General features: G+C 39.4%; 1 protein-coding gene across 4 annotated transcripts in view; it reads right to left on the minus strand.

Annotated features, from left to right (window-relative positions):
- specc1 (sperm antigen with calponin homology and coiled-coil domains 1) overlaps nucleotides 1-13,992 on the minus strand; it is a 67,118-nt gene that overhangs the window by 16,744 nt on the left and 36,382 nt on the right. For all 4 annotated transcript variants that reach the window (XM_068729546.1, XM_068729547.1, XM_068729548.1 and 1 more), the window contains 8 exons: nucleotides 12,192-12,399; nucleotides 11,505-11,578; nucleotides 10,332-10,507; nucleotides 6,216-6,379; nucleotides 5,560-5,660; nucleotides 5,369-5,444; nucleotides 4,056-4,200; nucleotides 554-656 (listed from right to left, as the gene is read on the minus strand). In XM_068729546.1, coding sequence (XP_068585647.1) covers nucleotides 554-656; nucleotides 4,056-4,200; nucleotides 5,369-5,444; nucleotides 5,560-5,660; nucleotides 6,216-6,379; nucleotides 10,332-10,507; nucleotides 11,505-11,578; nucleotides 12,192-12,399 — 1,047 coding nt within the window. The remainder of the gene's footprint in view (nucleotides 1-553; nucleotides 657-4,055; nucleotides 4,201-5,368; nucleotides 5,445-5,559; nucleotides 5,661-6,215; nucleotides 6,380-10,331; nucleotides 10,508-11,504; nucleotides 11,579-12,191; nucleotides 12,400-13,992) is intronic.

Genomic DNA, 13,992 nt, shown 5'->3' on the forward strand with positions numbered 1-13,992 from the left:
CTGGGCTCAATGGGCTCCTTAAACTGGGTATTAGGGGAGCAGCTAAGCCAGGTGATTGTCAGCACTTGGCTCCATGGACACGGGGAACACAGATGGGGACGCGACACAATAACAATGCATAAACAAATGGGCATGCATAAAAACAAGCAGGGCTATATAAATACACACCTGTATAAATCCAGTGTGTCGATAACATTGAGTGCTTTGCATCATTGTTTCCATTACCTCTGTGCCACAGTGACTTAATACCCCCAGTGAGATGACAGGTGGGTGAATGGCGGGTCTCCAAACACTTATGTGCGACTACACTCTAACACCTCAGTGATGGCTGAAAAAAAATTAAATAATTACAGAACCTGAGGGCACATAGACAGTCCAAAGCTGCATCGACGCAATACAGAGCGAGGGAGTGGGAGCTGTCATGTCACTTTTGATTGAAAACCTGACAAGACTAAAATAAAGCTGCCGGACAACGTAGCAGAGAAAAGCAGGGCGTGAAAGTGAATGGAGCCCGCCTTGTATTTGAGAGAGGTCTCTGGCCTGTGATCCCTACCGGATAGCCTTCTGTTTTCTTCTGGCACCACTTCAGTAGAGCGTTTCTCTTAGATCCTCCATACTCCCGCGCCAGTGCAGCCAAGGGGTCCTTTCTTTCCACACTGTCACCAGGGGAACACAAACAGCAATCACACACACACACACACACACACACACACACACACACACACACACACACACACACACACACACACAGAAAGAGGAACGGTTACAATATGTCATAAAGTCATAATAACATAAGTTCTGTAAGTAATTACTGACAGTATAAGAATGTGTACAATTAAGTTAAAATGTAAAAAAACATGATTTTTTCCAGATACTTTCCATTGTGCTCATGGTCTCATGGTGCTTCAAGGTGCTAAAACTGTTAGTCCTTGTAAATATTGTTTTTATTAGATCAGAAAAGTTAAAAAGGGTAAGCAGTTCTGTTTACACGCCAGAGGGAAAACAGCTGAAAACGACCATATAGTGCAAAGAATTTGACCATTAACATTGTGCATGAAATTATGATAATGAGCCATTAAATATGATGTCTTCAAATAACATGGACATATGTAGCCTTAATATTAACTCTATAGCTTGAAACCTAATGCTGTAAACATAGAGGCATAATGACAGGATGATATTGTATAATGGTCTGCACAGAACCTACCATGATGGAGAAAATGAAAATATGTTGTAGTATCAAAGAATTAAAGTGATCCATTGATACAATAATTTGATACTCCTTTACTGTCCTCTCCTACATAGTTAATCAAATTTCCAAATGTTCCCTCTCTGAAAACCAGCATTTCTATCAGCAAAAGGAACTCTATTCTTTGATCTTGTGTTATATGTTATCATGACAAGATTGAAGCTCTTTGCAGTTCAGTGTATTTGTGTTAGAGTCTGAAGTAGCTCAAGATTACTTTGGAGAGAAGCCAACTATACACAGCTCAGTGTTCAGTTTGGCTGTAAGTGTGGGATGTAAAGCTTTAGCAAAGGCTTGTTTTTTTTTTTTACTTAATTCCATCTCCATGTGCTCATGCTTACATATGTATGTACAGTATACTGATTGCACTATCATAGGACACAGAACTTACAAAGTGATACAACAGATTGGTTAAATGCCTATCGGAGGTTTCAGGGTCTGCTCCCTGGGGGTTTGTGCTGGACCTGAGGCCATGGGAAGACCACGAGACACGGTCGTCGCTCTGAGCATGGTAAACATTTCACAACTTGCTGCAGCTCTGCTGTTAAATTCATTATTTCTCTGTTTAAGGCACTGCAAGGCCAGAAGCAGCAAGGCCCTGTCCAAACCAATTTTACAGGGGCCAGAGAGTGCGTACATACGTTCATCAGCAGTGATAGATGAACTATATCAGGACATCAGCCTGAAACCGTACCAAACACGGAAATGTCAGCTGCTGATCTGCTGTTTGAGAGATAAGGCCTGTGTGAAGGTCTGCAATACAGTTACAGGCATTTACATTAATAAAGTACAAATATGTTAATATGTGAGAGCCAGTGACGTGCGGTGAGGTTCGTGGCTGGTGAGGCAGTGACACTACATAAGTCAGATTTATAAATATATGAACCCAATAGAGTAGCTTAAATCACTATTCAATTGGCAGCTTGCACATTGACTACTGGTTGTTTTTCATATCAGCATTCTTTACACACACATAAGGTAAGGTACATATTTGATTCCACCAGGAGCGTTTCAGAAGCGGAGCGATTGCGGGCGCCACCCGCGAAAATCGTGAGATTCTGCGATAATCTGTGTAACAACCACGGATGTATAAAGAGAACAACAAACACATAACTTACTTTACTTTACCTGTCCAACGTTAAATTGCTGTTGATTTGGTCATATTTCCTTGTTTTTTGACAATTTTTTTAGCTTGGATATATAATTTTACATTCTTGTGGTCAAAGCAAAATATAAGAAGAAAAGTGTAGAAGAAGAGCAACGACAGAACAAGCATAAACCCGACCCGTGGGCTCTCGCACGCCCTCTTCTTTGAGGCAGAGGTAGTGTTTGCCCCTCTGTGCTTTTTCACTGCGGTTTCTGTCAGATCAGCAACACTAAATATGTTCTACACATACGTGAAATACATGACCTATTCTATGGAAAGAAAGGACATATAATAAAAATGTCTACAAATATTATAGTGGTGACAAACAATGAGAAAGCAAAAGGCACGCGCTCAACCCAGTTAGTGAGGGATTGCGCAATCTGAGGTGAGGCACAGCTCATCGCTGCCTCACCTCACGTGTCTCTTCTGTTTGAACAGGACATGCGCTAATTCAGCGAATTTGATTATAAAAATGCTTGAAATGATTGGAATCATACAGAAATTACATTTATAGCACAGATCAGTAGATACATATTAATATTTATTTTATTTTAGCATTATTTGTTTTTTACTTGTCATGATGACAGGTGAGGCTGACCGCGTCCCTGGTGAGAGCATTTAGACAGCTTGATAGATAGATGGATGGATGGATGGATGGATGGATAGATAGATAGATAGATAGATAGATAGATAGATAGATAGATAGATAGATAGATAGATAGATAGATAGATAGATAGATAGATAGAGGAAGAAGAGTTGCGGCTGGACAGAGAGTAACACTGACAGGAGTGTTTATCAATGTCAACATCACATAATATGTTGGTTGAAGCTGAGGGTATTGTCTTGTGTGATAACCAAGTCTTTGACTGCTTCTCACTTCTGCTTGTCTCAGTGTGACAACATGTAACTTTAAACTCAAACACTAGTGTGAGTGTGTGGGTCGAACTAAATGGGAGTGCTACAATTGGTCACTTGTGTGTGTACACAGAGAGGAGCGGTCTGTACGGGAACATGCCTGTAATGTCAGAGGTCAGAAGATGGAATATTTTTGTTTAACATCTCTCTTTCCTTTCTGATAAGCCGGACTCCATTTTCTGGGGTAAAGCCATCTGTGTCAACACTGTGGGCAATAAAAGTTGTACATCCTCAAAGTCTCTCAACTGGGACTTGAACACTTAAAATTGCATTGTAGTACAATATGTTGTTACTTAAAAAGCCAAAATTGTTGCAAAGTAATAGTTACATTACCACCAAAACCTGTTATCAAGGAATGAAGGGGGAACTTCTGTTTCATTAAAATGTATAACTGTTTTTAAAGTAAGTAATTATTATAATTCCATTGTCTGTTTTGTTGCATTTTTGTTTGAGTCAGAGAATGTGTGTGCGATTGTATGTTAGAGAGAGCACAAACCTGGTTTCACAACATTCAACTGGTGTTTCCGTCTGATTTCCTGCGTATTTCAACCAACAATCACGTCATGTAGAGAAGTCATATATATATATAAACTGATGTTTTCTCATTTTAAACCAAAGGAAACTGATGTTTTGCTGTTTTAAGGAAGGTTGTTAAGGTTATTTCACTACTTCCAATGAAACCTGCACAGCTAAACAAGTGGAATTATCTCACAGTGAATCAAACATAATCATTTGGGTGAGCCCACCTAAGTTTGCTGTTGCCTCGGTTGTAGCTGAAGGATGTTGTGCGGCTGCTGAAGGAGGCGGGGGGTTTGATTACAGACTCGAGAGAAGGGCTCTTCCTCATCAGGCTGTTAGGTTTCAGGTCTTCCCCGCAGCCCGAAAACTTCTCTGCGGTAGTCAGAAACAGAGGGAACATGATATATTTTATAAAGCACATTGTAAGATGTATTACTTATTTGTAAAGTAGGACTGCAACAAAAGTATGGGTGAGTATAAACATTCAAGAGCAGGTTTTAAAAAGAGAAATGGAACAACTGGAAATGGAAAGCAAATTCATACATGCTACTATAGGACTAATTATAAAAAGTCAGATATTTTTCAAATCTACAAAGAAATGTCACAGTATGGTCCAGGGGTACTAAATAGGAATACCCCGTAACTTTCAGTTTTCAGCCTATTCTTCAAAATAAAAAATGCCTGAGAGCCTCTGACGTGCCTGAACAAGTCTATACTGTAGCCACTGTCTGCACAAAGACAAACCTAGTGAAGTAATGAGGCAAGCATTGAAATAAGATAAAATTTTAAAACATTAAAAACACATTTTTTACCTGCTGAAATAGCGCCCTACATGCTAACACTTCCTATAATGCCCATGCACATGTTTTCACTTTACTTAAAGCACCCACTGACCAGTAGAGTAACTTATAATCACAGCATTTTCAAAAAGATTATAATGCATTACAACTATGGGAATTATAATACACTATGATCCATGTAACAGACTTAGTTTATGAAGTATTATGAGACTTGACCTGGACCCAGAGAGAATGTGTTATGATTATTGTTATAAAGCATTGTGAATATTTGAGTGCTTATAACTGTAATTATGCAATGCTATGAGAAGATTATAACGCATTATAAGTATGTTTGTAATGCATTATAGACATGGGTGTGCACATGTTACTGTATCTTTCTCAGTCAACTTATCAATGGAGGAGCTGGAACATCTGTTGACTGTAGTTGCAGACATTTTAAGAGCTCAGTCACCACCTTTACAGTATTTACTTTCAGAGAATAAAATCATAAAACTACCCACAAAAACAACGGAAGTCGGATGCTGGCATATCTTTATTTATCTCATGATTTAACTGTCTGTGTAAACATTTCAGCCCTACTCATTTCTAAAGGAACTGACTCATAGTAGCACTTTGGCTGGCTGTCCATTGACTTTAAAGCAGTGTGCGAGGCCTTTAATTCGTAATCATAAATAAAATATGGATATACATGTAAATTAAACACCATGACTTCCAGCTAAAACCACATTTGTGTTACATACCATGATGATGAGAGAATTCTCCATGGTGGATTCTTTTTTCTAATGTCTTTGATAGTGGCTTTATGTACGTGTGTCTCTAAAAGAATATAAAACAGAACAGAGATCTCATCACATCAGAGTGTGAAACAGTGAATCACTTGTAGGAAGTTATTTTCTTAACATCTGAACAGGAAAAATATCTTGGTGTGTACCTGGACAGGGGAGACAGCAGCAGCAGGAGCAGTACGAACAGGGATCCCACTCAGCGGGGTTCTTGGAGAGGAATGCATTTGAACCGTGTGGCCTGGTCCATCTGAAAGACCAGATAATATACCCATTGATTATTGTACAGAAAGAGAACTGTAAGGCAGAAAGAAAATGACTCAAGTTTAGTATAGCGTGAGATAAAAGAAAATAATGCAAAAAGAAGCAAGGAGAGAAGTGTAATATTTAACACCAGGAGCAAAATAACATCCAAATGTATTGCCTCAAATACTCTTTTCATACTGAAATCTGTTTGTAGTATCCACAACACAGTCGACATTCATTTTGTTGGTCAGATTCTTAGCCTTGTTTATTATTTGAGTATATGCAGTGTCCACTTTATTAGGTGCACCTATACAGCCTAATGCAATCCAATAGAACTCTTCTGCCATAAAGTCTACCTTTATGAGGCCTATAATAATAACACTGTCCTATATGTCAGCCCAAGCCACACAGATTCCAAAACAATGAACTTCACGACTTCATAGAGAAATGACAGAAATCCACGCTGGAGATCTCACCAGCTGTTCTCCTCTATAGTTACATTGCTGTTTTGGGATTCCCCGTGTGTGTTTCTGTTTGTGTCAAAGTGCTCGGTGCTCACTCTGTCCAACAATATCAAAGGACTTAATGAGGGATTTGACAGTAGCTTCGGGCTCTGAGTCGGCATCTCCACTGGCGTCGGAGGGTGTGGTCGGGATCACGGAGATGCCGCACCAGTGACGGTTGATATCGGAGTCGGACACCCTCACCTCATCACCTTGGGACCTAACAGACAAAATGAACAGGGTTGCTGCGTAGAGACGTATACAATACATACACCTGTGGAGAGGAGGATCTAAAGGAGACAGCATGTGCCTTTGTAAACTGGAGATGAGTCTCAAGACCCCTCACTTTACTAATTATTTTACGAGATAATCTGCTGATTAGTACGAATGAACGCTCTACAATAAGATGTTTACTCAGTGTATTGACAAGATCATGTGAACAAAGTTTGAACTGAAGAACTGTCAATAACCAATGATCAACTGCCAATTTAAACTTGGAACACAAAGTCTGAGCAGTATGGTCATCGAGGCACTTTGTATCCATTGGCCCCTGTTGGACATTGGACTCCAGGGGATTTGGACTTCTTTATCAGTGATGTACAAGTAAGGAATTTGTTTCTTAAACATTGCACTAAACTCACCTCCAAAGAGTGTAGACTGAAAAAGACAACCACAGTTGGACTGGTGTAATGTCATTTATTCATTTGCCTAATGAGCAACAGTCAAACAGATATAGGGTACACTTTTATGTATTCTTTCACAGACATAGAACCAGTCTTTCTTTGCACAATAAATTAACAACACATCCACTGAATTGTTTAGTAAATGGCTTTACCACAGACAGAAAATGATTTTTTACACAGTTATCATCTTGTTTTTTTTCTAAATGGTATTTTTGAGCATATCCAAATGTTAATATTTTGAGCACCGGTACCTTATCATCTGGTAGAACAGTATGGCTTTTAGTAAAATATGCACAAATTGATTTTCTCTAAGAAAAATGTAACTTCTCTAAATGGAACCTGATATCCTGCAATATGCCATTATTCTACAACACAGGATAATGTGTATGGGTTTGGCTCAAAGGTGAAATATATCAACCATGTGATAAGTGATGTATCTTCTCAAAAAATCTGAAATCTGAAATCTCTCAATATATTTAACATAGTGATTCAAGATCGATCAACACGTATCAAAGCCTTGAGTGTCGTTTTGAGGTTCAGTTAAAATGTCTACGTGTTTTATTCTATATTAACTTGTCAGTAACGTTGCTGAAAAGAGGAAGAGTCAAAAAATAGTTCAACTCATCTGACAGTGGAAAAATAATCATTTAAGAAATCTGTTGCACAGTATTCTTATTTGTTGTGTGAAAATGGACCATTAACCTTTTGATATGTTTGAGGAGAGTGAAACTTGACTCTGAGGTACGGCTGTTTGTGTTTGTGGCAGTTCTTAAAATCTAATTTTGGCAGTGTTCTGGATCTGCCAACATGGCTGACACCAGACTCATCCTGGTTATTTGATCTGTAGAATGAAAAAAAGGAACATAGCAATCATCAAAAATACATATACAAACAGTAACATATGATACCAGTATGTCCACATTGATGGTAATTGTGTGTTCCATAGTGCCATCTATTGGCTAATTAATGATACTGCATTCTGTTTCATTTCAGGAGCAGAGACCAAACTTGTATCTTAAACTACAGTGAAGTTGTGGTTCAACAGATCATAAATGTCAAGTTTTAAAGTAAGCAGACAGACGTCAAAGTGAAAGTAATTTGACTGATAGAGAAATAGTATAACAACCATGAGCCAACTGTTTTTTATTAATAATAACTGGACTCAATTCTGCTGCATTGCTCTTGCCTTGAAATGGGGATTTTCTGATGTTATGTTCCTAAGTCTGACTTTATTCTGTGGCTTCATGTAACAGATTATTACCCTCTACTGTACCATTTCAACTTTCTAAAAAGGCACAAATCAGGTTTGCAGAGTATGAATACAAGTCTTCCGTTTATTTAACAAGGGTCAAGGAATTTACGAACAAAGAATACATTCATTAACAAAGAAAAATACAGAATTAATATTGAAAAGGTTCCATAAGTCATGTAAAGAAATTGAAGCCAGACTCTGTATCACGAGACTCTTTGTGTACTGCATCTACACTGGTCACTGTGGCTTTCAATGAGACTGGTTCACCACCTTACATTTTGAATGACACAGAAAGCAAATAAGTGCAACAATAACACTGTCTTCACGTGGTGGAGGGCACTTCTCTAGTGCCCTTCTACTGCCGTCTTGGTATCAAAAGTGGCTCCGGTGCTTATTCTGAAAAGAAAAGAAGAAGGAAGATAAACTACTTTATACTGTATTTAAACGTTATTGTATATGTGCATTGTACATGTGCAGCGCATCTTGAGATCTTACATTTCTTCTGAACATTGCTATTATGAAAAGCACACCTCTGGGCTCTTCTGGACTTTTTTAAAACTCTGTTCCATGCATACATCATAGAATCAATAAGGTCACTCATAATGTATAGTATGACTAATTCACTCGGTGATGAAGACGCTTTGCAAATGTATCTGAGCACATGATGCATAGCATGAGTTTAATCCAATCATGCTGTGCAGCCCATCCTGCTATCTCACCAAAAACGTAGGAGAGTTATTCATTCAAAGAACAGCAGGTGGCACCAGATACATCTACTTGAACGGCAGGTTTAAAGAACGAGGCAAAGCAAACCAGAAAGCTAAGATAGTCCTGAAGGTGCAATCAGCCAGCATACAGAAAGATGGACAGAGTCAGACAGGCTGTAGCAGCAACATGAAGCCAAACACAGATAGGAAGGTCAGTGAGCAGCAGCAGCACACAGAGGAGGGGGATGCAGGCTGGCTGACAGAAGGGCTGACAGGGAACTCACCTGGACTTTACATAGGGAGGCTTGTCAGAGGGGCATCTTTGACAGGGTCATCACAGGGAGCTGCTGGAGGTGGGGAGCGGACGCAGTGTAACGGCTAATCTCGGGGAAAGTTCGCTGTTTTAGCCATGGTCTCAAACTAGTAAAGCGATATACTAAATTCACAAGACCTGCATGAAATTTGAAGTCATATTTGGTTTTAAACCAAATATTTATTCTACACTAAAACTGCTCTCATGAGGTTTGTGAGGTGTATACAGTACGACGGAATATGTTTCAAGTAGAATCAGTTAGAGATCGTTTGCTTGCTTTAAGCACTATACCATGACCGGCCAAACAAATGAACAGAGAACTATACAGTAGCAAATCTGAACAGACTTTGCAACAGGAAGTATTTGACCTGGCATGATAATGAAAGGGGACAACACTGTCATGAACACCATGGCATTTGCACACTCAAAAACACTTATATATACAGTATACCCACACACAAACCAATGCAACGCTCTCTATAAGTACATCAATCACATAACTGCATGGCCACAGTGCGACAACACTACATCAAATCTGAAATAGCATGATACATTGGCGTGAAATATTGGCAGAGTTACACTGGCTTCTGTGTTGCAAATATAAAACACTTCAAAGTAGCATCTATGCGTATAGCACTTCTCTGCCTTCTCATGAAATAATCATTTCCACTAATAAATATTCTGTAGTTTATGGTGAAGTGTGAGGTTTGAATGTTACTATAGGGCAGTGCTCAGTGTGGAAGAGGGAGACAGAGAGGGCAGCAGCTTAAAGGAGTAGAATACACAGAGGGAAATACCGCAGGAGACTGCTAATTTACCAACAGAGTCTACCAAATCCCAGAAACCTAAACTCTGAAACCCCCAAGGATTTAATCTTGTGAAATACCAAGACATGAACTCAATAATGTCTACACACTGAATACATCCAGGTAAACATTTTATCCTGCTTTGACAACAAATAGGAATTTTGGAAACCTCTTAAGCAAGAGATTCTTGAGAGTTAAAATTATAATATATTACTGTTTGTATTGCATGTTTAAAACAGTGGATGGGGATATGGCAAGACTCTGGCAGGTATCTTATGTCCACATTGAGTTCAGAGAGAAAGGAACTGCAGCCCGATGCTAAACAGGGGAGCCGGGAGGGGGGTGATTGGTGAAGTGGGAGGAACTTAAAAAAAAAAAAAAAAAAAAAAAGGAGTATGGTGGAGTTGGTACCTGACACCCTGCAGGACTTCAAGGTCTGTAGAAAGCTTTGCACTGCGATCCTGTTCCTCCTGCAGCTGTCTCCTGAGTGTACGCAGCTCCTGCTGAGCCTCCACCTTGATGTCGTTTGCCACCACCACTGCCGTCTGGAGGTCTGCCTGGAACCGACGCCACTCTTCTTTTTCGTCCTGAGGACACAAATATATGGATATACAGTGTACTATACAGGAAGATGCAAGTCCATGCAAATTCATACAGACAAAGGAACTTTTTGTGGACCCTTTGGATTTAGTTGGACGTCAGCATTGAGTGCTCCTAAAATAAAGTCTGACAGCTGATGAATCTGATAACACAAACAATTTAATTTCTCGTGTACTTACTGAAGACACTGACAGTTATAGTTTAGGCGGGAAAAACTATATGAACTTTTAGGATAATTACTGTGTCAGTGACTGTTTCCCCTTTGACAATCCAATAGTGTCTACTCTTTGTAACATAGACAGGTGTAGAGAAGTGAAAATAGACAAGTGAAAAAAGAAAACCCAGACCAAATTTCAGAAAGAATTGTTTCAACTCCTAAGACTAGACATGACTTAATAATCTCCTCAAGACATAGCAGAACAACAGCTGCTCCTTGCATTGAAGCAGTCAAAAGGCACTGAAAAAAGAACAGGAGAGATCCATCACCATGAAATAAAAGAAAAAAGATATGTAGGCCTATATTCAATGTTTAGAGGCAAACATCAGTACCTCCTAGTTTTGTTTTTAGTTATGGCTTCAAGCTATACGTTTTTTCATTCTCAAGTAAGACTTACAGATACATGACAGAAAGGAGAGGGGGTTGCAAGGATCACAGAGAGAGCACTGTAACGATTATGAAGGAGGTGACAGTGAAACCCAGGAAAGTGGTGTCTGGTGCACTTGATAATGTTTATTTTAAAGAAAAAAAAAGAAAGAAAACAAAGGTGATGTTCATGAGGGAATATCTAAAAAATACATCGTTGCCTGTCTGAACAGCCCACCTGGATGCTACTGGACTAATACTCGGTGGACAGATGCCTCAGAGGTCAAACATTTTGGCAAAAACACAAGAAAAAACTGAGCACTAGAACATCATCCAGGCCTTAAAGTGGTATAATACTCCACCTAAAATTATCTTTTGAGTATCACTCACAGCTTCCTTACCTTAATCCGTCTACTCAAGACTTTCAGCTGTCGGTCTGCTTCAGCTTTCTGCTCCTCCAGCTTTTTGACGAGATCTGCGATGATAAATTATTCAAGGTGTTTGAGAACGGTAGGTGTAACGTACTGTAGATTCAGGGCAGAATCACAGTAATCAAAACACAGAAAACGCTCCTATAAAAGTAATAGTTACATCTGAACGGTATTAGATCTCTCTAGAAATTATTCTCATCACTCCAATAACATTAGTTTATATACAGTATACATTCAGACCTATCTCATCTGCTAGAAGTCATAACAGCTTGTTGAAACAGTGTGTCCAGCCATTTAATATTTGCCAACTGCACCACTAGTGAGTCAGAGACAGCTGTGTTAAAGTATGCCCTTATTTTGTGCTGATTCTCACTCAGTTGCCCGTTAGTAAGGTTAGTTATATGGTACACATGGCCGAAACTAATGCAATCTAATACAACAGCCCTGGAATAGATCCTACCTCCATGAAGGTTAGAATATTCAGGTTGGAACTGTTTAAAGAGAAATCATCTCAATTATGGTCATTTGGGAGGCATTTCTCATATTTTGTCCACCTAATTTGCATAAATGAGGACAGGCTCAACCACTAACTGATTCATTTCCCTTAATGACGTTTACGACTGCAGGTTAAAACACTTCACAGAGAAAAGGACTTACTCTCCATGTCCAGGACGGCTTGGTTGGTGTGGCAGTTGACGGCCCTCTGCTGCTCCACCTGGTCTTCCAACTCAAAGATGGTCTCCTTCAGTTCCTTCACCTGGTTCTCAGCATGGATCCCGACCTCCTCCAGCGAAGTCACCCGGCTACCAAGCTCCTGCTCCCTCATCTCAGCCCGCTCCTGAACCTGCTGGCATTTGGCCTCCACCTGTGTACGTGTGAGATTATGATGGGTTCAGTACAGAAATGGATTCAAAGAAAGAGGCAGTGTTTCATGTGAAAGGAATTACTGGCTGTCACTGTGCTAATTAGATGGAAGCACTTAAGTCCCATTTGGCTCAATAAAAGATAATTTATAATATCTCCCAGACATCCTTGTGGTGCAGTGATTCCATTTCCATTTCTTGATGGTGCTTTTTTACATCTTTCAAATGATTAGATAAAAGAAAGCTGCATTAAGACTTTTGGGTGGCTGGATGAAAAAGACAATCAGTATATGTGAACCACTGACCAAAATGTAACTAAAGCAGGCTTTAATATGTCATGGTATGGTACTGTTTTATATGGAAGCCCAGTGATGCAATTATGAAAAGAAATTAATATATGTATATATATTTGTTAGCAAGTTGTATAATATTACTATCAGGTTGTTCTTTTGGCTAGAAATGTGTTTCAATTGGCTCTAATCTGCTGTTAGGCAAAACATGAATGATTTTAGTTCTGATCCTGGCAAAACATTTATTTTTTTTCACCTTGCAAAACATAGATCTGACTTAGAAAATAGATCACAGGGTTTTATATTTCTCACTTGCCTCTCAAAGCTTCCTTAGTTGATCTGATGAGATTTTTAAGATCAAGCAGTACAAAGTAAAAGTAACCATAGTGAGTCTAATTAGCCCTCACTTTTTAGCGCTTTAATGACTGTTCCTGTTTTTAATGTTTCAATGAATGTTCTTAATTGTTGTTAAATCTCCTTTTCTTTTACATTATGTTTTGATGCTTTTAATGGTTTTATGTGAAGCACTTTGAATTACCTTGTTGTTGAAATGTGCTATACAAATAAAGTTGCCTTGCCTCATGCATTGCATCCTTCCCAGTGTGACTACTGCACATTGCATGGTTAGCACAACTTCCACATCTGTCACTTTATTTAAGCAGTTTTTCAAATAATAAAATAAATAAAAGTCACATAGAAATAAGGGTAAATATAAATATTCAACTGGGTTGTGAATGGTAATACATGGTTACAGCAGTTATGCTGGAGTCCACACATTGCTGTTTACACATGAGCTTAACTATGTCTGACAATGACCGTTTGGCCACAGTAATAAACCAACAAACAAGGTGACAGTGACTCGTGGAAACAAGAGTTCAGTCTGGATGAGATCTGACTGCATCAATGTGTTCATTGCTTCAACTATTGAATTACATACAAGCTGAAGTCAGTGTACCATAATGATTGCTCTCATCCAGCAAGCAGATCTCTGAGCATAGTGTACTAAAATAAGTAATAGACGTAGTTATGCAGGACCCTCTCCCTCGCACCATGTGGCTCTAATAGATCAGGGTGCTCGTGAGTGAAGTTATGGAGTGGCCTCACCCTCACACCCATGTGGCAGAGAACAGGAGCGTGACTCAAGAGGGTCACACACTGGTGGACCACCCTACTGTTGGCACGGCAGTCACAGTTTAACAATGACGACGTCCCTATGACATGGTGACACGCCCAAATTTGGAATCAACAACCTCCCGACATGACCCTGAACTTACACAGCCTCAGCCGTTCTGGTGTCTGTGGTGC

Source organism: Cebidichthys violaceus, unplaced genomic scaffold (genome assembly GCF_023349555.1).
Source record: "Cebidichthys violaceus isolate CVI_PGR_0920_01 unplaced genomic scaffold, fCebVio1.0.p SCAF_46, whole genome shotgun sequence".
Classification (NCBI taxonomy): Eukaryota; Metazoa; Chordata; class Actinopteri; order Perciformes; family Stichaeidae; genus Cebidichthys; species Cebidichthys violaceus.